The sequence below is a fragment of the Hypomesus transpacificus genome, chromosome 22 (genome assembly GCF_021917145.1).
Source record: "Hypomesus transpacificus isolate Combined female chromosome 22, fHypTra1, whole genome shotgun sequence".
Lineage (NCBI taxonomy): Eukaryota > Metazoa > Chordata > Actinopteri > Osmeriformes > Osmeridae > Hypomesus > Hypomesus transpacificus.
Window position 1 is genome coordinate 10,954,744 of NC_061081.1, and position 23,879 is coordinate 10,978,622.

At 46.2% G+C, this 23,879-nt stretch overlaps 2 protein-coding genes across 2 annotated transcripts in view; one reads left to right on the top strand and one right to left on the bottom strand.

Moving 5' to 3' along the window:
* LOC124484420 (protein Dok-7-like) overlaps nt 1-14,614 on the top strand; it is a 15,377-nt gene extending 763 nt beyond the window's left edge. The window contains exons 3-14 of the mRNA XM_047045325.1: nt 6-68; nt 960-1,190; nt 1,951-2,151; nt 3,929-4,048; nt 6,114-6,215; nt 7,470-8,389; nt 10,022-10,096; nt 10,441-10,495; nt 10,628-10,765; nt 10,881-10,946; nt 11,226-11,402; nt 13,089-14,614. Of these exons, the coding sequence (XP_046901281.1) occupies nt 6-68; nt 960-1,190; nt 1,951-2,151; nt 3,929-4,048; nt 6,114-6,215; nt 7,470-8,389; nt 10,022-10,096; nt 10,441-10,495; nt 10,628-10,765; nt 10,881-10,946; nt 11,226-11,402; nt 13,089-13,183 (2,243 nt within the window). The 3' untranslated portion in view covers nt 13,184-14,614. The remainder of the gene's footprint in view (nt 1-5; nt 69-959; nt 1,191-1,950; nt 2,152-3,928; nt 4,049-6,113; nt 6,216-7,469; nt 8,390-10,021; nt 10,097-10,440; nt 10,496-10,627; nt 10,766-10,880; nt 10,947-11,225; nt 11,403-13,088) is intronic.
* lrpap1 (low density lipoprotein receptor-related protein associated protein 1) lies at nt 14,462-19,619 on the bottom strand. The gene is made up of 8 exons (XM_047045000.1): nt 19,335-19,619; nt 18,835-18,979; nt 17,714-17,844; nt 17,390-17,510; nt 16,197-16,352; nt 15,782-15,864; nt 15,393-15,569; nt 14,462-15,252 (listed from the first exon to the last, which is right to left on the bottom strand). The coding sequence occupies exons 1-8, from the start codon at nt 19,494-19,496 to the stop codon at nt 15,184-15,186; spliced, it is 1,044 nt and encodes a 347-aa protein (XP_046900956.1). The 5' UTR covers nt 19,497-19,619; the 3' UTR covers nt 14,462-15,183.
* Between the last annotated feature and the right edge of the window lie 4,260 nt (nt 19,620-23,879).

A 23,879-nucleotide genomic window follows, 5' to 3' on the forward strand; every position in this document is an offset into this window, starting at 1 on the left:
TGTATGTCCTTGTATTTTCCAGTGGAAGAGCCGGTGGGTCGTGCTTAGGAAGCCCTCTCCGGTCGCGGGTACGTAGCAAACCACTTCTATTTATAATGTGACTAGCAACCAACTAACTGCTCTTGGTTGAAATCTGCAGTGTTTTCTGCATTAGTTTCCTATTGCTTACTAAAGTGTCATGCCAAACACTTAAATCAAGAGCTCAGGCGGCTGATTTTGAGGAATTAAACTAACGACACAACTTGTCAATGTGACATTTGGCTAAGCGCCAGCCAGAGCGCATAGCACAAAGATCACATTGCAGTAAACACGTGGTGAGATTGTGCAACAGCCAGAACTAAATAATATGCTGAATAATGTATTTATTTTTCGCATTTTTTATATATTTTATATTTGCATCTTTTGATTTCTTATACAATCTTGTCCCATCTGTTCAAAAATTTTGCCAGGCACAAATTTTATAACTTGCTTAATCAAACCAAATTCAATTCTAACTGCTGGTATTTGCTACTGTGCTGTGTGAGTGTGTAAATGTGTGTGTGTGTGTGTGTAGTCTTGGCACAATCAACTGGGTTTGTTTGCAGCTGTGATCCTGGATCACTCCATTGTTTTAGTGCATGTTTTGACAGCTGTATGGTGTCACACTCATACACACACATTCCATAGTTACTAAGTATGCTCGTACCAGGGCACGTTTGAAGTTTCAGGTATCATGATAGCATTCATTAGAACTGAACAAACAGATCCCATCCATCATCCTTTCCTTTTGCTGTCTGAAAGTCTCTTCCTTTTTGTCTCCTCTCCTCCATACCACATTTGCCACCTGCCATCATTTCTTACTTTTCCTGTCTCATCTTCTTTCCATCCCTTTGCACTCTCTCCTTTGCCCCGCCTCTCTCTCTCTGTCCCCTCTCTCTCCTGAATTCAAACCTCTCCCTCTTCCCCCCCGCCTCTCCCAGACTGCCTGTCTCTGCTGGTGTACAAGGACCGGGGGGAGAGGGTGCGGGGCCACCGGGTGCGGGTGCACCTGACCCTGGAGGGGATCTGTGGTTTGGAGCCCGGCCAGGGCTATGACGGGGCGGCCTACACCCTCACCCTGCTCTGCCCCGGACAGAGCCTGGCCCTGGGCTTTGACACCCGCGAGGGCCTACTGGCCTGGGATGTCCGCCTCCGCTACAGCCTGGGGGAGGGTGAGGAGGGATGGACAGTGTGTGTGTGTGTGTGTGTGTGGGGGGGGGGGGGGGGGGGGGGGGGGGGGGGATAGATTTAAACTGTGACAGAGAGACAAGGCCCCCCTGACTGGAGATAAGGTCTGTCTGCATGCTAATTGGCTACTGATCAATAATTGAAACAAGTTTGCAGGTCACTGTCTGTCTTTTCCTGTGTTTTGTGTTGTCCGATTCTGTTGTCCTGAGGTGACCTTCTTGTGTGTGTGTTTGTGTGTGTGCATATAAGAGAGAGGGGTAGAAAGAATGAGCTAGGGAGTGAGAATCAGATATACAAAGACAGGGCGAGAAAGAGAGAGAAAGGTATAGACTGAGAAATAAGGAAGACATCAAGATAGAGGGACCTGCTCGTCACTTGGTTTCGAGCGGTTCTGTCTACCGAAACACAGCGATGATGAATGGAAGCCAATAGAGCATAGCCGAGAGTTTCATCATAATTACAGACCCTTGTATCTCCCAGCGCTGTGAATGGCTGTGTTCTTTCATCCATTTGATAACGGGGTTGTTTACAGTGTGCATCGGTGGTTGTGTTTTCTTTAAACAAAACCATTTACCGTTACAAGTTGATGAGCAGGTTGACAAGCGTAGACATTTATATACGCGTTCTTTGTGTATCGTGTCAGAAAGCAGATGCTGGGTCACTTTCATATGATAATGCCCATCATGCAGAAATTATAGTTATTTTATCCTTATCTCTCTCTCTCTCCCTCTCTCTCTCTCCCAGTCCACAGGTTCACAGTAGGCGTTCAGCCTGGTACCAAACTGGAGAGTGGCCCCGCCTCCCTCCACCTGTGCAACGACCTATTGGTCTTGACCAGGGACCTCCCCCCGACCGTCATTGGCCAGTGGAAGCTGTCGGACCTGCGTCGCTATGGCGCCGTGCCCAGCGGCTTTGTCTTTGAGGGAGGAACTCGCTGCGGATATTGTGAGTAGAGAAGGCCTCCTTTATTCTTCCTCCCTCCACCACTCCATGCTGGAGGCCCTGCTGATGTGCCACTGTTACTGTCATAGCTTAGTATTATACTATATATACACTATACATACTGTCATGGTGTAGTGTATATTATGTTTTTCTCTCATAGTGGAGTAGAGTTTTGTAATGTTACTCTCATGGTGTGATATAATTATAGCACGACTCTCAAAGCATCGTTTACTTTATAGTACTGGACCTCTGTTAGTCTCCTGTACTGGAAAGCCCTACACCGTCAGACCAACATGAAGAGATCACTTTTTTATTAGCAATGTCCATACAGCAACTGGAGATTGCTGGGATGTGAGAAATGTTTTTCTATGCATTCACTATCCATTTCACATCGCGTCTCTGTGTGTGTGAGTGTTGTTAATAGGTGGTGCAGGTATTCTTTGTATGTCCAGTTGATGGTGCAGGAATGTGGAGAACGAGAGGCAGTTAAATGTGTTTGGATGGGGTGGGTACCGTGTGTTGTGGTCTTCGTTTAATAGGGTTAGGTTTTGACTCTTACTTTCTGAGCTCTAAGCTGAGGTTCTTCTGCATTATACTTTTTTTTAATATTTTGTACTCGTCTTTCTTATAATTTTCACCTTTTTATATACTGACATTTGTGTGGTTATAAATGAACAGAATGGAGTATAGTGAAAGTGACAGTACAGTAGCTGGTCATTCTAGTTGTGGTATGTTGTGTGTGTGTTTGTGAGAGAAACACACGCACCATACAGAAATAACTGTGAGGTCCAGGGCATTGGGTTTCATTATTCTGACAAATAGCAGCTATAAATACAACACCCCCTGTGTCATCACAGCCTATCACTGCTGCTCGCTCTCTCGTAATCACCATGTTACCCAGAATCCACTGGTTCTGCAGCCAGTTTGGTACAGTGATATATCAATATATATAGTGTGTATGGTGTGCCTGTTAGGCAGTGAAAGTGTTCTAGCCGAGCCTAGAATGTAGTCATAAAGACGGACCCAGATCTAGGTCGGCCACATAGAAGATACATGACTTATCGGCTCCGTGATCTGTTTTCATACGCATACACACACACACACACTTAAACAACTATTAGCTACTGTTCACACACACCATTAGAACAGATTACAGACACTCAAATGTGCCAATATAAGAACACACACATATTAATCCACATGAAATCAAGTAAATACCAGGGGACCATCATTTTGACCTAACAAAACCTTTTGTAGCATCGACTCAAGCCCCTCTCTCAAACCCTCCTCTAACCCCTCCTCATCTCCACTGGGGGGTGGTAAGATGAGCATTCTGAGAAGGCCCTCGCATGTGCCTTTTCCGGTGGTGCCTTTCCTCGCAGACGCTAACCGCGCAGACGCTAACGTGTTAAGTGTCGAAGGGTATCACTGTGGCATGGCGCCCACGGACGAGTGCTGCTGCGGGAATGTATCACCAGCAGTCCTCGGGTGTGTCGACACACACGGCAGCAGTGTGTGTATGGAGTCCTAGGGGACGGTGATGTCTTGTTACACCGGCTAAATTGACACCGAGACGATACTCAGTGTTAACCAGTCCGGCGGCAAACACGCCTGTGACATGAACAATTAAGGCTGTTGCAATTTGGCCTTGACGGACCAACCGGGCGAGTGATCCCAATCGACAGAGCGTGTAGAGGGGCTGTCAGAGCTGGGCCGTGAGCGCTGATGAGTGCTACCCTCTTCACTCCTCTCTCCTCCTGCTCTCCCTCCCCTCTCTCAGGGGCCGGAGTGTTCTTCCTGTCCTGTGCGGAGGGGGAGCAGATCAGCTTCCTGTTTGACTGCATCGTCAGAGGGATCTCTCCCAGTCGAGCTCCGCACGGCCTAAGACCTGTCCTGCCAGGTGGGTGCACACACACACACACACAACACACGCACACGCACACATAACATACATGAATGCACAACAACTCACACACACACAAAATCCAGGCCTACACACACAAACAACACACACACGTGCACCCACACACACCCCTTTACACACACTAATTCCTCAGTTTTGGGTTGTGTATTTTCTTCTCACCTCATTTTTTTGACTAAGAATTAGCTCAAGGACATCTTGGTTCTATAATTAAAGTCCAGCCCATGGCTAGATAATGCGTGTGTGTGTGTGGGTGTGTGTGTGTGTGTCGGGCGCCAGGGTAGAGGTGGCATCACATGCTCAAAGCCCTGAGGGTCACTGTTCGGATTAAAAGGTCTTGTATGTGTATGAGTGTAGTGTTCTGAGAGAGCTTCACATTCTGTTTAAATGTGACACGTACTCAGGATCTAACACCTTTAAAACAGCACCACAGAAACCTGAAAAACAAAATGCCTCTGGACCTGACAGAACATTTTCCAAGTACTATAGCCCTGTCAGGGTCGAATTCACAAAAACTCTGTTAAAGTGCTGTTTTAGCATCAGGGCCTAATCAATTCAAAAATCATCTTCATCATCATTTAGCAGCTGAAATAGATCTGGAATTGGCCGCTCAGCATTTCTGAATACAGACAGTGCAGTCTTGGTGGTCTTAAGACATTTAGCACATATGCATGTTGTCTACAGACAACGGTGAATGTCCATGGTATGTCTCTAACTTTCCAAGTCCTTCTGTGTATTTACCAGCTTTGGGATCTTTAGCTGTAGCCTGTTTTAGGCGGAGACATTCAGTGCTGGGAAGGCACTATAATTAGCACAGGCTAGCCAGCGTTAGCCGACACCCTGTGGAGCATTGCAACCCAGCCTGACATCTGAGGCACTGCGATTAGCATTAGCTGCAGCGGCGCTAACTTTGCTGTAGAGATCTTGGGGGTTATGTTCTTGACACCCCCACCCAACGCCGTCTTGTAGCCTGGAGAAAACATACACTCTGACGCACACACACAGTCACACCTGTCAATGCCATATGTCCTTAATTTACCTGTATAATTTGGCAGTGGTTTTCCACCTCATTAAAGTGATCCGACACACACACACCCCCCTTAGATATGCAGCTGTATTAAGAGTGTAAATTGGCTGGGTTTTACGCTAAATCTTGTGTTTGGCAGACTACTGTGTCGACGTGAAACCATATCCTGGAAAAGATTGGCAGGGTTTGGAAGCTAGACAGACAGTAATCTCAAGCATGAAGAAAACTTCGGGGGTGCATCCATAACCTTGAAAAAGTCTAAGAAAAACTTGGAGAATTGTTTTTGAAAAAATGACATGCTTAAAATGAGAAACTTAGTATTTATCTGTCTCGCATATCTCCCACAGTCTGAATAAAATGATTGTGATATAATAAAAAAAAAATATATATATAGGAAATTGTTTGGAAATTTGCCCCCAGCTACTTCTTCAGCAACTTACAACAAGTTCTTATGTAACACTACGCAGCATTAATTATGGCAGTGTCTGTCTGGACTAGTTACTATAGACTAAGTTGTTTTCCTAGAACATCAGCTGTGTTCAATGTATCTAAACTGCACTGGATGGGGAATGCCTAAGTGTTCTCAAATTCTCACTCAGCCTCCCCCCCCTGTCTCTAGCTCTCCGTCTCTCTCCCCCTCCGTCTCTCTCCCCCTCCGTCTCTCTCCCCCTCCATCTGTCTCCCCCTCTCTCGTGTTTTTCTTCTCATTAAAACTGATAAAAACGTGTTCAGCCTTTCTGTTTCGTAAAGGGTCTTCTCCAGTCTGATAAAGTTTTCAGACAAACTTTGGTTTGGATACTGTTCAAGGTTTATGATTAAAGAATACTCCCTCGAGGTCTGATGTTTTTCATCCCAGTATCAACGGACTACTAGTGTCTTTTTGTGTGTGTGCCTGCAGGCCTTTGTACTTGTTAAGCTTTGAGTTTTAACTTGACTTAACTTGACTGTTGTTTTTGCTGAACCATGAGATAAAACAGGATCTATTTATTCTTTCCGTCCATTGTGTGTGTGATGCAGATCCGAGTGCCAACCCGTCAGTCTCAGAAGAGAGGATCAGCCAGGAAGCGTCGGAGCTGGAGAGGAGACTCAGTGTGCTGTCTCACATGCACAGCAGCACAGGTACACATCACACGGCAGCACAGGTACACGTCACACAGCAGCACAGGTACACATCACATGGCAGCACAGGTACACATCACACGGCAGCACAGGTACACATCAGACAGCAGCACAGGTACACATCACATGGCAGCACAGGTACACATCACACGGCAGCACAGGTACACATCAGACAGCAGCACAGGTACACATCACATGGCAGCACAGGTACACATCAGACAGCAGCACAGGTACACATCACATGGCAGCACAGGTACACATCAGACAGCAGCACAGGTACACATCACATGGCAGCACAGGTACACATCACACGGCAGCACAGGTACACGTCACACAGCAGCACAGGTACACATCACATGGCAGCACAGGTACACATCAGACAGCAGCACAGGTACACATCACATGGCAGCACAGGTACACATCACACGGCAGCACAGGTACACATCAGACAGCAGCACAGGTACACATCACATGGCAGCACAGGTACACATCAGACAGCAGCACAGGTACACATCAGACAGCAGCACAGGTACACATCAGACAGCAGCACAGGTACACATCAGACAGCAGCACAGGTACACATCAGACAGCAGCACAGGTACACATCAGACAGCAGCACAGGTACACATCACACAGCAGCACAGGTACACATCACACAGCAGCACAGGTACACATCAGACAGCAGCACAGGTACACATCACACAGCAGCACAGGTACACATCACACAGCAGCACAGGTACACATCAGACAGCAGCACAGGTACACATCACACAGCAGCACAGGTACACATCACACAGCAGCACAGGTACACATCACACAGCAGCACAGGTACACGTCACACAGCAGCACGTCACACAGCAGCACAGGTACACATCAGACAGCAGCACAGGTACACATCACACAGCAGCACAGGTACACATCACACAGCAGCACAGGTACACGTCACACAGCAGCACGTCACACAGCAGCACAGGTACACGTCACACAGCAGCACAGGTACACGTCATGTCAAAATAACATACTAAGGTTGACCCAGCTCTCTCTCCCTCTCTCTTTCTTTCTTTCTTTCTTTCTTTCTTTCATTCTCTCCCTCTCTCTCTCTCTCTCTCTCTCTCCCTCTCTCTCTCTCTCTCTCTCTCTCTCTCCCTCTCTCTCTCTCTCTCTCTCTCTCTCTCTCTCTCTCTCTCTCTCTCTCTCTCTCTCTCTCTCTCTCTCTCTCTCTCTCTCTCTCTCTCTCTCTCTCTCTCACTAAAGCCTCCACATATAGCTATAGCACCTCCTTTGCCGGGGACGACCACAGCAGTATCTCCAGCTCCTCCTCCAGCCAATCGGACACAAGCTATGGGAACCATCTCTCTTTGTGGGCAGAGCCAGGCCAGAGCTTGCATCCCTCATCCGAGTCCTTGTCAGCTACTCCTACGACAAAGGGCTCGCCCAATCCGGACGATTGTCTCTATGCAGCTGTGGTGGGAGGCTCTGTGATTCGTCCTTCCTCTAACCAGCGCCATGTACGCGGTCTCCACGACAGCGGGCGGCAGAGCTCATTGGACAGTGGAATTGGCATCGCCACCAGCAGCCAATCATCATACTCTGGGAGTTTTTCTTCCTGTAGTCTGGACACAGCCAGTCAGGGAGGGGGAGAGGAGTTTGGGTCCCAGTTCAGTCTCCACCCTCCTCCAGCACCTCCCCCTCCACCTCCTGTACCTCCACCTCCTCTCTCTCCACCCCTGCCAGGATGTACCCCAGACTATAGCCCTGCTACCCCTCCACCTTGCTCTTGTCCCCGTAGGGCCGATTCTAGTTCCCCTACTGCCCCCAAAAGGCAAGGAGAGGAATACCATGTCCCCAGCCTACTACGACTGCTCTATGACACACCCAGGAACCTGCTTCATAGTCTGACTCTAAAGGATCCGTCAATCCGCGGAGGTACACCCGAAATGGGCAAGGACAGGAGGACTGGTGGGGGTGGAGGGGGTCAGGGATTGAGCGATGACCCACCGAACCCCCCTCTCCATAGGGCTGGGGGGCGATGCATGTCCCCTATAGAGCGGCCTCTGTCTCGGGACAGGGAGAGAAAAGCGCCCCCAGTGGACAGTTCTGAACACTGCAGCTCAATACCAGCCACCTTCAGATTACCACCCCTACCAGGCTGTCCAGTGTGTGGGGGGACACAGGTAAATCATTTCTATTCTGTACCCATTTTATGGATATTTTATGGTCTTGGCTAGCTAGCTGCATAATCTCTATTTCCAGATGTGCGATGGGGCCATTGGCAACACACTGAGCTTTCAGCTGTGTGGGCACCAGAAAGCTATTATCTTATTGCTCCTTAGCTGAAAGGTTTTGACAATGTATTTATGCATTGTTAGAAACAAAAATATGTATATATAAACTGTATATATTTAAATGTTTATGTTTTATTCGTTTTTTAACAAAGGCACAAAGTTGTCGGCACTCATTCTATTGAACTGATGTGAGAGAGCTCACAGATGGCTGTGCATACAAACTACCCCCAAACTCATCCAACCAAAGAGCTGTGGCACTGCTTAGATTCAGATGAATTAAATCACAACTGTTAACTACTAATTATGCAGGCAATTTCCTTTAGTTTTAAAGGTAGATAGAGAGACATGATGGGGGAAGGTAGAAGGAGGGAGATTGAAGGATTACAGACAGAGCAACAGAGCAAAAAAAAAGAAGCATTTCCAGTCTCCTTTCAACAGCTGTCGGAAAGGAATACACGTCTCTCCCTTTGATAGTCGCCCTTTAACGCATTTATTGTTAATGTCTCCGATAGATTTAGCTTCTCCTTTGTATTTTAAATGGTTTCTTGCTTTTTTTATTTTCTCCTCGTAGGGCAAATTATCATCCGCAGCCGAAACAAAACAACTTGTCTTGTGGATGCTAAACTTGTCTGACAGATAGTGGGAGAGGATCCGGTGAGGCTAATTAGATGTGATGAAACAGGGTGAAACACAGAAAACCAGTGCTATTCTTTGAGGTTGCAAAATAGTTTTTCATTTTTCCAAGCCCAGGTAATGCACCTTGCTATTATCTAACCAAATAAAACCCACTAAACATCAGGGATATTAGGCAACAACATTGTTTTAGTCTAGGCTGTGGTCACGGGCTAAATCTAGAACACAATATGTTCTAAAGAACTCTAACCACGAGGCCCTTGTGTTCTACAACAACAGTGTTCTAGAACTATACAGTTGCCTTGCAGTGTGTTACATTGTCTTTTTAAGAAGACTAATTGGGCACCGATGTACACTCACACAGCGTCTGGTTGGCTCAACGATGACAGTGCTGCCCCCCTCTCCCCAGACAGCCATTTATCTTCCTCTCAGACAGACCCAACGGCCAGCGCTAATGTCACTGTTGTAGCTAATTGGCCTGATTTGACCAGATCCATCGTGCCTGCTTTTAGAACCTCGGTCGCCTCTCTGTCTGGCACCGGCCCACCCTCCATGGCTTCTTGTCCCATTCCCCATTTTCACTCGTCCCTCCCTCCATCACCTCATGCCCTCACCCACCCCATCACTCTCCTCTTTTGTCTGTTTGCCCTCCATCGTCCACCTCTTCTTCGCCAGGTCATTCTACGTCACCTCAAGTGTGGTCTCAAGGTGATGTCAGCAGCTCCAGACAGGCTGCATCTTTCCCCTTACTGGCAGCATAGATTTCTGTATTTTCCGTTAGCACTTCTGCTAGTTTTCTTCCTCGGTTATCTCTCTGAATGTCTGATTACTAGTGTCGTGATGGTAGCTATGTAACCCCACCTGCCTCATACCTATGTCCCCATTCAGTGCATTCACTGTTCAGACCTAAACTACATTTCCCATGAGCAATGGTACTCATCTCAGGAAAGAGGCTATTTACAGGTAAGATGTCATGGGGTTGCTTTGTAGTAATGAGTTCATAGGCCCTAACTGACTCACCATCAGGACAATATTCCCATTCCCAGTGTTCTTTCATAACATTCCTTGTTTTCCTCCGCTGTTTCTGTTGTTCATATTGCACCTGTTTGCCAATCCCGGGGCCTTGCTCAAATACTTACATCCAAATACATTCTGTCCGTCATTTCTTCCTGGTTTTCTCTCTGCCTTGATCTGTCCATGGGTCCTGCACGCTTGCTCCTTGTTACTGTTATTGCTGACACATGACAGATGTCACGGGACTGTCCATCTGTCATGTCTAGTCTAACCATCTTAGTCTTGTTTCACAGGGAACCAGTGCAGCACTAACAAGACCGTCCCCTTCCACGCATCCCGCTACACCAGGTCGGTCTGCCAGCATGGTTCTTCATTTATCTGCACAGTACGATGATGAGTTCAGCCATGCGTTCAATACATATTGAAAACGGATGTTTACCTGTCGACTGAAATGGAGTGTTGTTTTTCGGAACGTCACAGACCAACCATCCAAACAGAGGGAGGAGGAGCAGAGGAGGGAGCGGGGTGAGGGGGTACCCTGGTCCTCTTCTCTGGAGCCCCTAAAGGCCCCTCCCCCTGGCAAACTTGTGCTCCACAGACACAACGCTCCAGTCTCAGGTAAGACCCATCATGAATGCATTCGCAGTTCCACGTCAGCTTTGGGGAGTGCTACTATACTTCAACGCTACCATGGCTGAATCACTGAGAGTAGCTGTACTCCTACACTCTGTAGATCCTAAGTCTGCTCATGAGCTGACTGAAGCCCTGAGAAGAGGAGAGCTCCGACTAGAAGAGTACAGTAAGTGTCCTCAATAGTGGTAATGCAATCCATCCAAGAGAACATGATGCTATATTCATTAATAATTGGCAGGGTAGGTCATGTTTTTGAGGTTCCCCTTTTATCATATTAGCTGAAATAAACTTAACATCCTGATACCAAAATGTTCATTTTTGCGTAACTTATCTACCCTGCCTTTAACCCTTCCAGCTTACACATCCAGTCTTTTCCTATCTTAATCATGTTATTATGGCATGTCACTTATTGACTCTTTTGTTTGACTTTTCTCTGCTTCTTCAGGGAGTTTTTTGACTCCCCCCCCAGAGGGCCCCTCCCCATCCCTGAAGGTGAGGGCCCGCAGTGACACCGCAAACTATGTCAACATCCCCGTCAGCCCGGTGGCTAAAGCTAACGCTAGCAGAGAGACGCTCTACATGGAGCTGGATCTGCAGGCCTCTACGCCCACTACAGCGAGAGGTAACGCTTTGCAGCTGCGCAGACCCAGTAAGAACAACTAGCCCTGGGCGGCCATTTTGGATCAATGTTTTTACCCCTCTTCTCTGCTGCAGCTGTCTGAACTGGTCAGAAAAATCTGAGCCAAAATGGCAGTGTATGTAGCTTTAATTGAAGATGTGGATTGGCTTATTGGTTTGGCTGGCTGCTTTGTCCTCGCAGTTATCAATGACTTTCTTTCCAAACAGATTGAATTAGTGTAAAACAGCATGCCATTGTTCAGGTAATATATCTCGTATGGTGGTAACATTACTTAACCCTATTTCAGTTAAATGAATTAAGAACTTTTCAGGCAGACATAACTAGTGTAGGCACAAAAGGGAATATTCCTTTAGTCTTGTTTGACAGGGAACCAGTACTTCTGAAGGTTAGACTAAACAGTCCTGTGACATGGTTTTCGCTGACAGGTGACAGATAAGAGTGAGCAGACATGCAGGACTCTATGGACAGATCAGGAAGTTTTTCTGCTTGGCTGACTTTGATTGCCTTGTTGGTTTGGCTTACGGCTTTGCTCTTGCAGTTGTCTATAACGTTATCTTTTAAAATAGATTTAATTTGTTTAAAATACCATACCATTGTTGTACATGTACTACCCCCTTATTTAAAATAAATTGGCTTTTAATAAAACAATTAAATTGAAAGGGTCTGAGGACAGAGTTGTCACATAAGCAGTTTCAACAAGTCTCCATGGAAACACAGTGTGATCTGCAATAAATCACTTATTAAGCCAGAGTGCTGAATGTGGAATTTTCTTCATGTTCATATCGCTGCTTTTGATGGCAACACTGATATACTATTTCATATATTCCCTGTGGAATACAAAAAATGAACATCCAAACCAGTCATATATCTTATGTGCTGTTTGCTTGGTGCAGCTCAGATTCCCAGTGCACAAATTATCAGTTTATGGCAGCAATAAATAATATATTACGGTTTCATTCCCCCAAGGAAAGGATCTGGACCATATCCTATATGCACTGCCAGAACATGGGCATTGTGGTGTTTGTGTGAAATACAAATGTTATGTAACAAACATGTAAGGCTTTCTTAAGTTTCAGGGCTCACATTTAGGAGTGTTTAGAGTTTGTTAGAAATAATATAAATACCATTTAATTTCAAAACTCATAACAAAAGAATAGTTACCTCTAAATTATTCCATAGAGCTCTATTCTAATAATAAAAAGCTATGATACTGAATGCTATTGACCCCAATGCCATATTGTCCATAATACATATTCACTTATATGGTAAATTGTGAGCCAGTCTGGTTTGTGATTGTAGGTAATTGGTTTAACAGTGAAATTACATAAGTGTTTGTGCTATGGCCCCTCTATTTAACTGCTTGCTTCACCCTAATCCTAATGACGGCTCCAGCCTGCTGTTACTGTGCTGCCAGACACAGGTTGGGGTCCACACTGCAAATTGTGAAGGTGTATTTCCTTCAGACTATAACTGTGTCCAATTCCAAGGGCTTTTGTGTGACCCATAATTTCATGACTTTATAAGTGCGTATTCACAGTTTAACATCATTACTATAAGTATGACAGCATGGGATTGCTGTGATGGAAGAGAACTAGGCCAGCAGGTGATACGTGTGTGTGCCTAGCACAGCTGTTATCAGATTGGGGTGTTATTTGTTCTTCCGTCCAGGAGGGGGCTCCACCAGGTACGCCCACATAGACATCGAAGCCACGGAGACGGCCCAGAGGGTAGGGGCGGAGCACGCGCAGGGGAGGGAGGACTGATTGGCCGAGCTGGAGCAGAGGACCTGGGCCCGTCAGACATAACCCCAAACAACGCAATCAGGGAAAGAAGACAATTAAAGTTTTACTACAAATCATGTGTATTTATGCTGCAAAGGACACCGAATTCCAAAACTCTGTTTATTTTTAATTTTTACATGTACTTAATCAATGCTCATGCCTTGTGGCTATATAAACTGGGGAATGTTCAGTAAAGCAGGTGTATTTAATGTGTATTGTTGTGCAACCTGTGACAAAACCTGACTTTCTTGGAAACAACTTGTAAATAATGACTGCTTTTAACCTTGATGGGACTTTGCAAAAGCAAAAATACATTATACTAAAAGCATCAATTTCTTAAATAAATGTTTGTGTTAATGGTTGTATGTGTTGGAAAGACTTAAAGTATAACTCATGACTGGAAGTGAGTGAACTTGGTCATATCTACTATCACTGGCATGTACCAACACAGCCATGATACATGGTCTAGTGACCATGTGACCAGGCTGAACATGTTGGTCTCAGACCATAGATGGCAAAAGTACACACATCCTTCAAATCAAGTAGAAGTACACTCATGTTTAAAAAGACTTGCAAAAGTTGAAGTACCGACTCTACTTTTTCCACTGAAGATAAAGATATTAATGATTAAAAAGACTGACAGAACTAACCCATTGATACCACAGCTGGTGTGGTAAGCATACTTAACCTACCATTAATGAGCTGGGGGGAGGGGTGCGAGTAATTATTGATCTACAGCAAACAAAAGGACCACATAGGTCACGTAGTTGAGTTTGACCTGATTCATCTGGACAGGTGGCTGGAGCACCCAAGCGTCTGGCTAATTGACAATCAATTGAAAATGATCTATAATCTCACACACCATGTACTTTCTCTACTGGCATGACGACAATCCCATCATCCCATTGAGATTTAAGTCAATTTCCATGTTGGGGCAATGCCGTCCGGTGTCAATGTAATACTGTTTTGACAGGTTCAATATTGTGCACAGGAGGGGAGGAGGTGGACATTAACTCTTGAAAATGCCACACAATGAAATTCAATCGTACATGTTGAAAGTAATCCTTCTTTTATGAGACTAATGTTGCTAGGTCTTGCTCCAGTGCCCTAAACATTGGGACACTATGTTCCTTTCTGAATCTTGTTCCATCCAGTTGATTGAGAAGTCTATTTACATTTTAGAACAACACCCTCAAGTGTCAATTTAAGGCTGCTGCCCTCTCTGCTAAAATCAATGTACTTCAATTTAACACGCTATGGTGGAGATTTTGTAGTTATTTTTTTTATTAGGCTGTTGGTAGGTTTTATAAAAAATCAAGATAAAATGTTAATTGAAAAGAAAGTTTGAAGGTTCATACCAAAGTTAAGGTACGAACCTTCATACATCGACAATAAAAAACATTTTATGACAAAGCGGAATGTTTCTTGTGCGTGTCATCAATAGTTCAATTCAATGCAGAAAAACACACTGCTTTGATATCAATAGACATTTCATGATAGACACATTTTCATGAAGAACGTTTCCAGTAACTCGTGTTCAATAGTACCTCACTACAGTACCTCTCTCTTACCTTACAGTACCTTTTGAAAATAAGCAGGGCCGGGATCAGATATGGTAGTCAACAAATGAATCTAGAAGTTATGAACAAATGGTCAGTAGAAGTGTCTAACCTTATATAAATACAGTTTCATTAACACCATGAATCATAACAGTTCATCATCATTGATATTAGACAATGTTAATCAAAATGCTCATTAAAATACTGATTCTCTACACATTGGTCTACAAAAGCGAGACAGTGAGTGAATACTTGTACGCAAGAATGATTTTGAGTGTCAATATAAGTGTTCATCTGTATTTGTATGTGTGTTTGAGTGCGGGTGTGTGTGACAGCTATGTTGGAGGATGAGGGTGAGGATGAAGGAGAGGGTGAGGATGAAGGAGAGGGTGAGGATGAAGGAGAGGATGAGGGTGGCTAGGCTCAGAGCTCGTTGCGGTTCAGCCCCTGGCGGGAGATCTTGCTAGTTAAGTCCTGCATGTGTTTCTTCATCTGAAACCAATCCCAGACAGACAGTTAGCATGTGTTCTCCCTTTCTATCCCCTACCATCTCTGTTGTCTCTCTAGACTGAATATGACCCCCCCCCACATCTCCCTGGTCCTTCTGGACCGTTGTGTCCCTCCCTCCCTACCTTGTAGCCCATCTCGCGGGTCTTCTCCGCCAGGCTGTCGTACTTCTCCTGGTTCCTCTGGATGTGCTCGCGGTCCCCCAGGGCCTCCACGTGCCGCAGCTTCTGGTGGGAGAGCTCCAGCTGCTCCTGGTAGTGGCTGTGCTTCTCCACCTTGGTCTCAAAGTGCCGCAGCTCCTCCTGCAGGCCAGGGGGGGGGGGGTGAAGAAGGGGAGGACAGGGGGGGGGGGAAACGAAGGGATGAGGATGGTGGAGGTGAGGAGGAAGATAAAAAAACATAAAATCTGAAGATACACACTAGTTGAACCCAGGATCCTTTTGTGAAGACCAGTGGATCATGATTGAGAAGGGGGGGTGGGGGGGTGTAGGGGCAGTAGGAGGGGGGTGTCCACCTTGAGAGAGTCCAGCTCGTCGTCTGTCAGGTTGGCAGTCCGGGCCATCTCCCACAACTCAATCACACGGGGCTCCCGGAACTCTGCAGACAGAGAGAGAGGGGAGGGAGGAGGGAGGGAGGGGTGGTGGGGGCAGAGAGAGGGGGAGGAGTGAGAGAGGAAAAAAGAGGGTGAAAATAAATCGGGAGAGAGATAGAGAAAGATGGAGAGAGAGGAGTACAAGCCAACAGAGTGGAAAGGAAGAGACTTGGCATGAGTCAGCATGTAGGGGGATTACCCTCTGTAACTCCACAGCAACCCCTTCTGTGTTTGTGAGGGTGTCTGTGTGCGCACAAGGAAGAAAACCAAAGTGCTCCAAGGTTGTCCAGGGAGTTAAGTACATGGGGGCGTGGGGGGAGTGGAGTGGTTGACTCACCGCTGTCCTCGCTGAAGCCTTCATGGCTGAGCTTGCGGAGGCGTTCGAAGCCCTGGTTCAGGTTCCTCATCTTGTCTTTCAGGTCCGTGTGCTTCTGGTGGAGTACGTTCTCCTTCACGTCGCCCTCCAGAGGAGATATGGCGTTCTTGTGGATCTCTACAGGTGCGGGTGGAAGGGACACAGAGGAGAGAGAGGCGTTGAGAAAGGCAGTGGAGAGCGGGTGGAGGGGGGGGGGGGTAGGTGCAGGAGGAGAGGGAGACCAGAGAGGAGAGATGAGGGAAAGGGAGGAGAGAGTGACTCAGCAGATCCTTCACTAATGGCTGCCCAACAGACAGGTTTGTGCTAATTACATAGATCCTTTACAAACGTAGCCTGCCCGTGTTGGTTTCAAATGGCAAAAACATAATTAGTCACAAATCTGTTTGTTGCATTTGCCAACAGTCTGTGCATCAAAAGGCATGGTGAACTACACAAAGCACAGGGAGTGCAGCCAGAAGCAAACGGCAGACAACATCCAGTCAATGACAGGTGGCATTTCAAAAGACGGACAGAGAGAGAGACAGAGACGGAGAGAGACAGGGTCAAATAACTATACTTTCTGCATGATGGGGGAAAAGGAGAGTGTAGGGGTGGGAGGGAGGTGGACATAGCAGAGGTGGGGGGGGGGATTGAGGGGGCAGAGAGAAATTGAACTCAGAATGGCTTTGACAGCCCTGCCTTAGGGAGATCTTATTGGATGTCAGTTGGGTCTGATGTATGACATTGGACAAGCAGAAAAGTGGCTTCGAGAGAACCTTTGAAAACATGGTGGGAAATTCCTCTGTTGGACTGCAACAGCCTGTCGGTCGTGCCGAGTCAAGACAGAGGGGTAATATCTACGTTCTACATTTCTATCTGCTATCGGCTGCGAGTGCTGTTCACCTCAGAGAGCACTGCTGGGATCTGATGTGACGGGGGGTGATGGTGCGTAGCAACCTATACAGAGTGGGGTGGATGCTACGACGCTCTGCCATTCACACGTGACCCATACGACCACAATCACAAACAACCAGGGAAGGGGCTACACGAGAGTAGGGGGTGCTCATATTAGTTGAAAAGGGCAACAGACACAATATTAGATAGAAAGAGAGTAAGAGAGGCAGTGAGAAACGAGAAAAAAGGAAAAATAAATAAAAATAGTTTGATGCTCTCACCCTCTGTCCTGCTAACGGTATCCATGACGATGTTGTATTCGTGGATCTTGTCCTTGTGGTGCTGAAACTCTCTCTTTAGGCTCTCCATCTCGTCCTCAGAGAACTTTCCGGAGGTCTTGGCCTGTCGGTGGGAAAGCCAGAGTAGGGGTAACACTTGGGACAACGCTTGAGACCATATGACCATACACAACATTAAACACAGATGCCAGTTCTCTTGGAAATTCCCACAGCTTTCCCAGGAAGCTTCATGTTGTGCTGTATTCCACCCCCCCCACCCTTTCCCTCCTCCGCCCCCGAGCCCCGTTCCCCCCTCTGTCTCTCTACCTTGTTCCAGAGTTTGTCCAGGCGAGGGTCGTCGAACATGTCCCCCTCCCTGCTGTCGTGGTCCTTCAGGTTGTTGGACTCCAGCGGCCTGGTGTCCTTCTTCCCGTCCATGCCGTACTTGGCCAGGATCACTATGGAAACAAGACGGAGAGGGTCGCGCCTTAAGGACCTCGAGAACACGAGCACAGGCTTTCAAGTCTCTCCTGCAGCCTTACACCCCCACCCGCCACCTACGGTCTTCTTCTGACAACCGTCTGGTGGTCCCACCGCTCAAGAGCGCCCGGTCCCAACACAAGCTCTTCTCCTGTCTGGCCCCCCAAATGGTGGAATCACCTCCCCACGTCCATCAGAGACACTGACTGTCTTCCCACCTTCTAGAAAATGATCAGTGACCTATGCACTTTTGTTAAGCTCTCTCTTGGAAGTCGCTTTGGATAAAAGCGTCTGCTAAATGCATAAATGTACATGTAATCCCGACGTGAAGGACATTTGGGAACTTGAATTTGGATAGAAGATGTTTTCGGAAATCATGTATCCTTTTCCCTGCCCTCAGATGTCCTTTCCCTTTTCCTCGGGAGAGCTTCAGGGGAACTTTGTTCGATGTGATAAATGAGGAATGGGAAATGACCCAGCAAGGCTAACTGAAGGGACTTCGTTTTATCACGCTAACAAGAAGCGACGGTGAGGAGCAGCTAAAGCAACGCCATATCAATCTCCCATTGCATAAGTCACGCTCCGCAGTAGCCTCCTCCCACAGGAAACTTCTCCGAGAGGAGGAGAGCACAGAGGGGTATGTTCCCTGCTCATGTCCCTTATCTTTCATATTTTGTACCCGGACTCAGCCAAAAAAAAAAAAAAAAAAAGTGCTGAATAATTTAAGATGTGCAGTAGGCGAATAACCTCAGAGGGAAACTTTCTCAATCAATAAGGAGCTTTCTAGAAAGAGGAACTGATTTAGAACGGACGGAAGATGAATACATAGTTTAGTTAGCCGTTTATCGTTTGAGTGATAAATGTTGCTTTGAAATCTGTGCGCTGTCTTGGTAGGAATGTTCAAGAACATAAGCAAGGGGGTTAGTCAAGACTATGGAGAGGCACCCGGCGAAGCGACTGCCACTCACCGTTGAAGCTGCGCCGGAGCTTGGCCTCCCTCTCTCCGTTCTCATCCAGACCCTCGGCCTTGAGCTTCTTCCACTGGAGCTCATCCTTCTCCTGGATCTTCAGGTCGCTGTGCAGCTCTGCCTGACGCACCGGAGGCAACTGCATCTGTGGGTTCGAGGGAAGGGGGAACATGCTTTAGTAAACTACTTCTTAAACTGATATGAATCATTGAAGTTCTTGTGATAATACAGGAGCTAACAGTGCCAAAAGGGATAACTTTTTGATAGTCTTGTCTGCTGACAGACTTTGGTTTTAGAAACTAACTAACTGGAGAACAGCCAGGATATGCTTCACTAGGCCCATACAGCTGCTATCCACACACACAAGTGTAGATAATCAACCATGTTGTAACTATGGATATGAAAAAACAGGAGGTTGTGTCTACCTAGGGTGGGTTGAGAGAGATAAATACTAACGGTAGCCTGCCTGAACAAATACTGAACTGTCTGGATTGTCTTACCCTGATAGCTTTCTCCCACACTTGGTTCAATTTAGCTATCCTAAATTCCACAGTCTTGCCATCCCCCCCAGACGGCTTATGGTCGTTCATCTCGCGCGAGTATTTTCCTGCCATAACCCCTACACCGAGACACAATAAGACGACCAAATAGCGTAGCTTCATTTTGCACAAAATTAACAAAAGGTTGTGGGTATGAATAAAGAGTCCTTAAAGTACTATTGTGCTGACAGAAACAGGTCTGCTCGCTTGTTGTGTTCAGTCCGGGTACCAGAAGTCATGTGTTTAAACGGGGCGGTTACTTCCTGGTGACATTGCATTCTGGGATATGATGTTTTACACATGGACTTTCGTTGTTCATTTAGTACATTCGAGAGCGTATCCAAACTACATTTTGTGAGATACAATTTTGTTTTAATCGTTTCCTAGTAACGGAGGCTGCAACACCATCTGAGCAAATAGGATTCCTCCACGCGTTGGAATGAAAGGGTTTCAGTGTTGAGTAATTTCTAACCACTAACTGGCACTTCGTAAACTCTTTACACACAAACAGCGTATGTCAGCAATAATCAGTGACTAACACTGAGTTAACCATTCAGAGTTGGATCAAATTAAGTTAGTTTACAGGTTATGTGTAACTCCTGTTTTTTCAATTTCCCACGCACACACATAGGCTATACCATGTAGCCTAACTAATGTAACTAATTAATGTGGCAACAAGTGATTTAGCACCAGCAGGGCCCTCAAATCTCACGCATTCGCCGTGAGACACGCATTTCAACCAGTTTACAAGCTCTCACGCAGCACCTCGAAAAACGTTGACAGATAGATATATGGTAATCTCACGCCAAACTTGATCAAATGTGAGAGCCCTGCACCAGGTTTTGCACAATATGATCATCTGCGTGTCATGAGATGGCATTTGTGACAATTATAATTCAACAAACTATTTAAAATTCCAAACAAAACAGTAACACACATCACAATGGTCTTGTTACCACGAGGAAAATAAACTCTGTTCTGTCTGCCTGTGTGTTATGGCAACTAAGTATAAACTCACTAGAACCGTATCTTTAAAAAAGGCATTACCATCCACAAACATGAAGCCTATTTTTTTGTATTCATAAGCAACACATGTAATTGTAACAGATCACAGTACTCAATGGGGAAGCATTTAAACAGGCAACAGGGGAAGCTCAACAGCTCCAGTGCCCAAACCTCTGGAAGCACCTTGCCTCAGTTCAGCCAGCCCCCTCACGGGAACACCGGTTCTTTCTATTGGCAGGCAGGATCATCATTGGATGTGGGTGGGCGGAGCCTACGGAGGACAGCGCAGAGAGAGAGACGACAAACAGTGGTCAGCACCAGAGAGCCCTCGTCCTTACCAGGGACGAACGACAGCAGCAGGCCCCTAAGATCCAAGAGGAACAACCAACCACCGAACACCACCTCCACGATGAACTTTTCTTACCCGTGGACCAGCGAAGGGAACGCCCCGCATCCGTGGGGCACCCTGCCCATGTCTGAGGAGGAGTTTCTGGAGGACATGCTGTCTGACTGCCCCCGTTTTCCCAGCAGGGCCCAGCAGCAGCCCCTGGAACACTGGGCAAGGGCCGCGGTCCAACTCCCCGACTACGGGGGGCCTTGGAAGCCTTCGCTGGCCCCTGCCTCTCCCTCAGCATCACCCACAGCATCCTCATCTACCTCTGAATATTTTGATTTTTACAATTGACCTTCAAATTATGACCTTACAGGCCGATTTTTTTTTTTGGGGGGGGGGGGGGGTTGTACTTTCTTAAAATATGCATAACTCTATTGTGTCTGTGTTCCTTTCTATGCTATCTGTAGTATTAATGATGGAGTTCAACATCCTCCCCTTTTGAATGACCTAGCCCAGGGGTCACTAAATAGCGGACCGCGGTCCGAGTCCTGACCTAGGCGGCTTCCTATCCGGACCCGGACCTTTAGCCGATATATTATTAGCCAATGGAGTTGATTCATTTTGACGGAACGTTTCCATTTTAACCGGCACATTTTTTATAGCCTGTACGCTATTTATTATGTCTATGGTTTTCCTACTAGATGTGGTTTCTCTATCTTCTGTGTCCAATCCAAAGATCCAATCAGGAGCTGTAATAGCAATCACCATGACAACTCACTCACTCAACGTTGGCCGCAACCTCTGTGGGTCACGCAGGTTGTGTTTGTCATTCGCAACAACGTAGGCTAATCGATTGGCTAATGGTAGCTAGCCTACCTGTTATAATGACGTGACAAAACCCAGCGAAAAGTTGATTCCGAAAAATTTCTGACAGAATGGACTGACAAGAACGCATTTGTGTTGCCGGTGGGGAGCACAAAACCGATGTGTTTAATCTGCAATGAGATGGTTGCCCTTGTCAAAAGTGGTAGAGCTAACGTGAAACGTGACTGAGTCATGACACAATAGACACTGAACAAAAGTACCCCGAGAACTCTGGTCTATGGGAGAAAGATGCCCAGGGGCACGGGCACTGTGCCTAAACCTAAGTCAATTTTGAATGGATGGGAGAAGTCAATGGGAGAGGTAAGGGCAAGAAAAATAAACCATGGTCCATTCCGGACCCTCGACTGAATGGAAATTTGGTGAGTGGACCTTTTGAGTTTCTAATTGAGGACCCCTGACCTAGCCTATGAATTCCAGGAGTAACTATAATTACCAATAGAGAGCGCTAGAGTTTCCGTGGGTGATACCTAGAGCAGTCTTTCGCAATCCTGGCCCTGGTGACCCACTGGCAGGCATGTTCTAGATGTTTCCCTGCTCCAACACATCTGATTCAAATGGGGTGGATGTTGTATTTAGGTTGCTGTTTTAGGACCACATTCCGCAGGATTAAAACACACCAAATTCCCTTCAACCCAAGTGCTATTGCTAAGCTTCACGTCAGATAGCACTTTGGCTGCATTTCTTGCACATCCTGTACTTTGCACACTTGCTTATTTGCTAACTTGCACATTTGTACTTGCACTTAACATAAGCCTCCATTTTCCAACACTTGCTCTGTGATTTCATTATATTGATGTGGTCCTTTCTATTTTCTGCGTATGTGAACCCTGGCTGCAAAACAACCTGGAAACCTGGTTGTCATCAAGCTCTACAGAACCCTGGCAATAATCCATTCATCTGAATCAGGCGAGCTGGAAGAGTGAAAAATCCAAAACATTCAGAGCAGTAGTTCCCCAGGACCAGGGTTGAGAAAGATCTAGAGCACTGTATACCAATGTACACTACAGAGACCTATGGCTGTGACAGAACAGGTGTCAGGCTAACTAACCAAGAACAAGGCAGTGCAGACAGAGAGGTCACTGACTTGTTGTACAGTGGGATTGTCAGTTAAAGGTGTTTAACCTTGTCTCCCAATCCCACATACTGCCTACCGTACATCTGTTTTTCTTCCTCTCTCCCTCCATCTTTTCCTGTCTGTCCCTCTCCTGCTCCTTGCCTCCCCTGTCCCACCCTCCTCTCACACAGAGGATACACATTTTAAGGTGTTTTCTTTCAGCAACATCCCGCTGTCTGGCTTTGTGTGAAAGCTTCTGCTTTTCTGTTCAGCTCTTCTGTCACAGCAGGGAGTGTGTGCTTTACTGTGTGTGTGTGTGTGTGTGTGTGTGTGTGCGTGGGTAGGTGTGTATGCGTGTGCCTTACAGTGCATGATTGAGAGTGAATGCTGCTGCTGTTGTTGTCGTCAGGTGGGTTTTCTGGATGTGAGGGGTGCATTGGTTTGATCAACTCACCCGGCGCCACCCGGGGGAGCTTCTGGGATAGGAAGTTGCCTTTTTATTCAACATTCATTCAATATTCTCAGTCTACTGACCTTTCTCTTTGTCTTCCACTCTTCCCCTCCGTTCCTCACTTTAACAACCCCCCTGTCGTGTCTCTCTCACTCTCTGGTAGACCACACTCCGTTGAATTTAATAATACACCTTAATTTTCAAAGCCAACCAAACACTTACAGATGACCTCCCTGAGGCTAGGTTTATTGCCTTGCTGTGATGGTAGAGGACAGAGAATAAGGAGAGGAGACAAGTGGAGAGGGGAACAAAGGTGAGGACAGCAGAGCAGAGGATCGTCAGTAATTTTTTTATTGGTCTTGAAACCAATATCAACTCTCTGGTAAATACTTGCCTTAGAGTTAAATGGTTATTATTTGCTGCAGTGCCTCAGGGATTGATAAAAATCCAACAATATAAAAGAGAGAAGGGGACAGTTGTGATGGATGAATGAATGAATCAGAATCTGAATGGGATTGGTTTGCCATGAAAGTTTGCACAGACAAGGAATTTGCTTTGGAAGGAAGGTGCATACAATAAACATATAGGAATCTTACATTTAAATATGTGGACTATCTATACTAAGGGTACATAAACTAGCAGTACTAAGTGGAATTAGAATAAAATAAAATGTATAATAAAATAAAATATAAGTTGCCGTAATTTACAATATAAAAATACAAATATTACAAGAAATGCAAATGTACAAGATACAATTTTGTAATGCAGTGCAAAAAC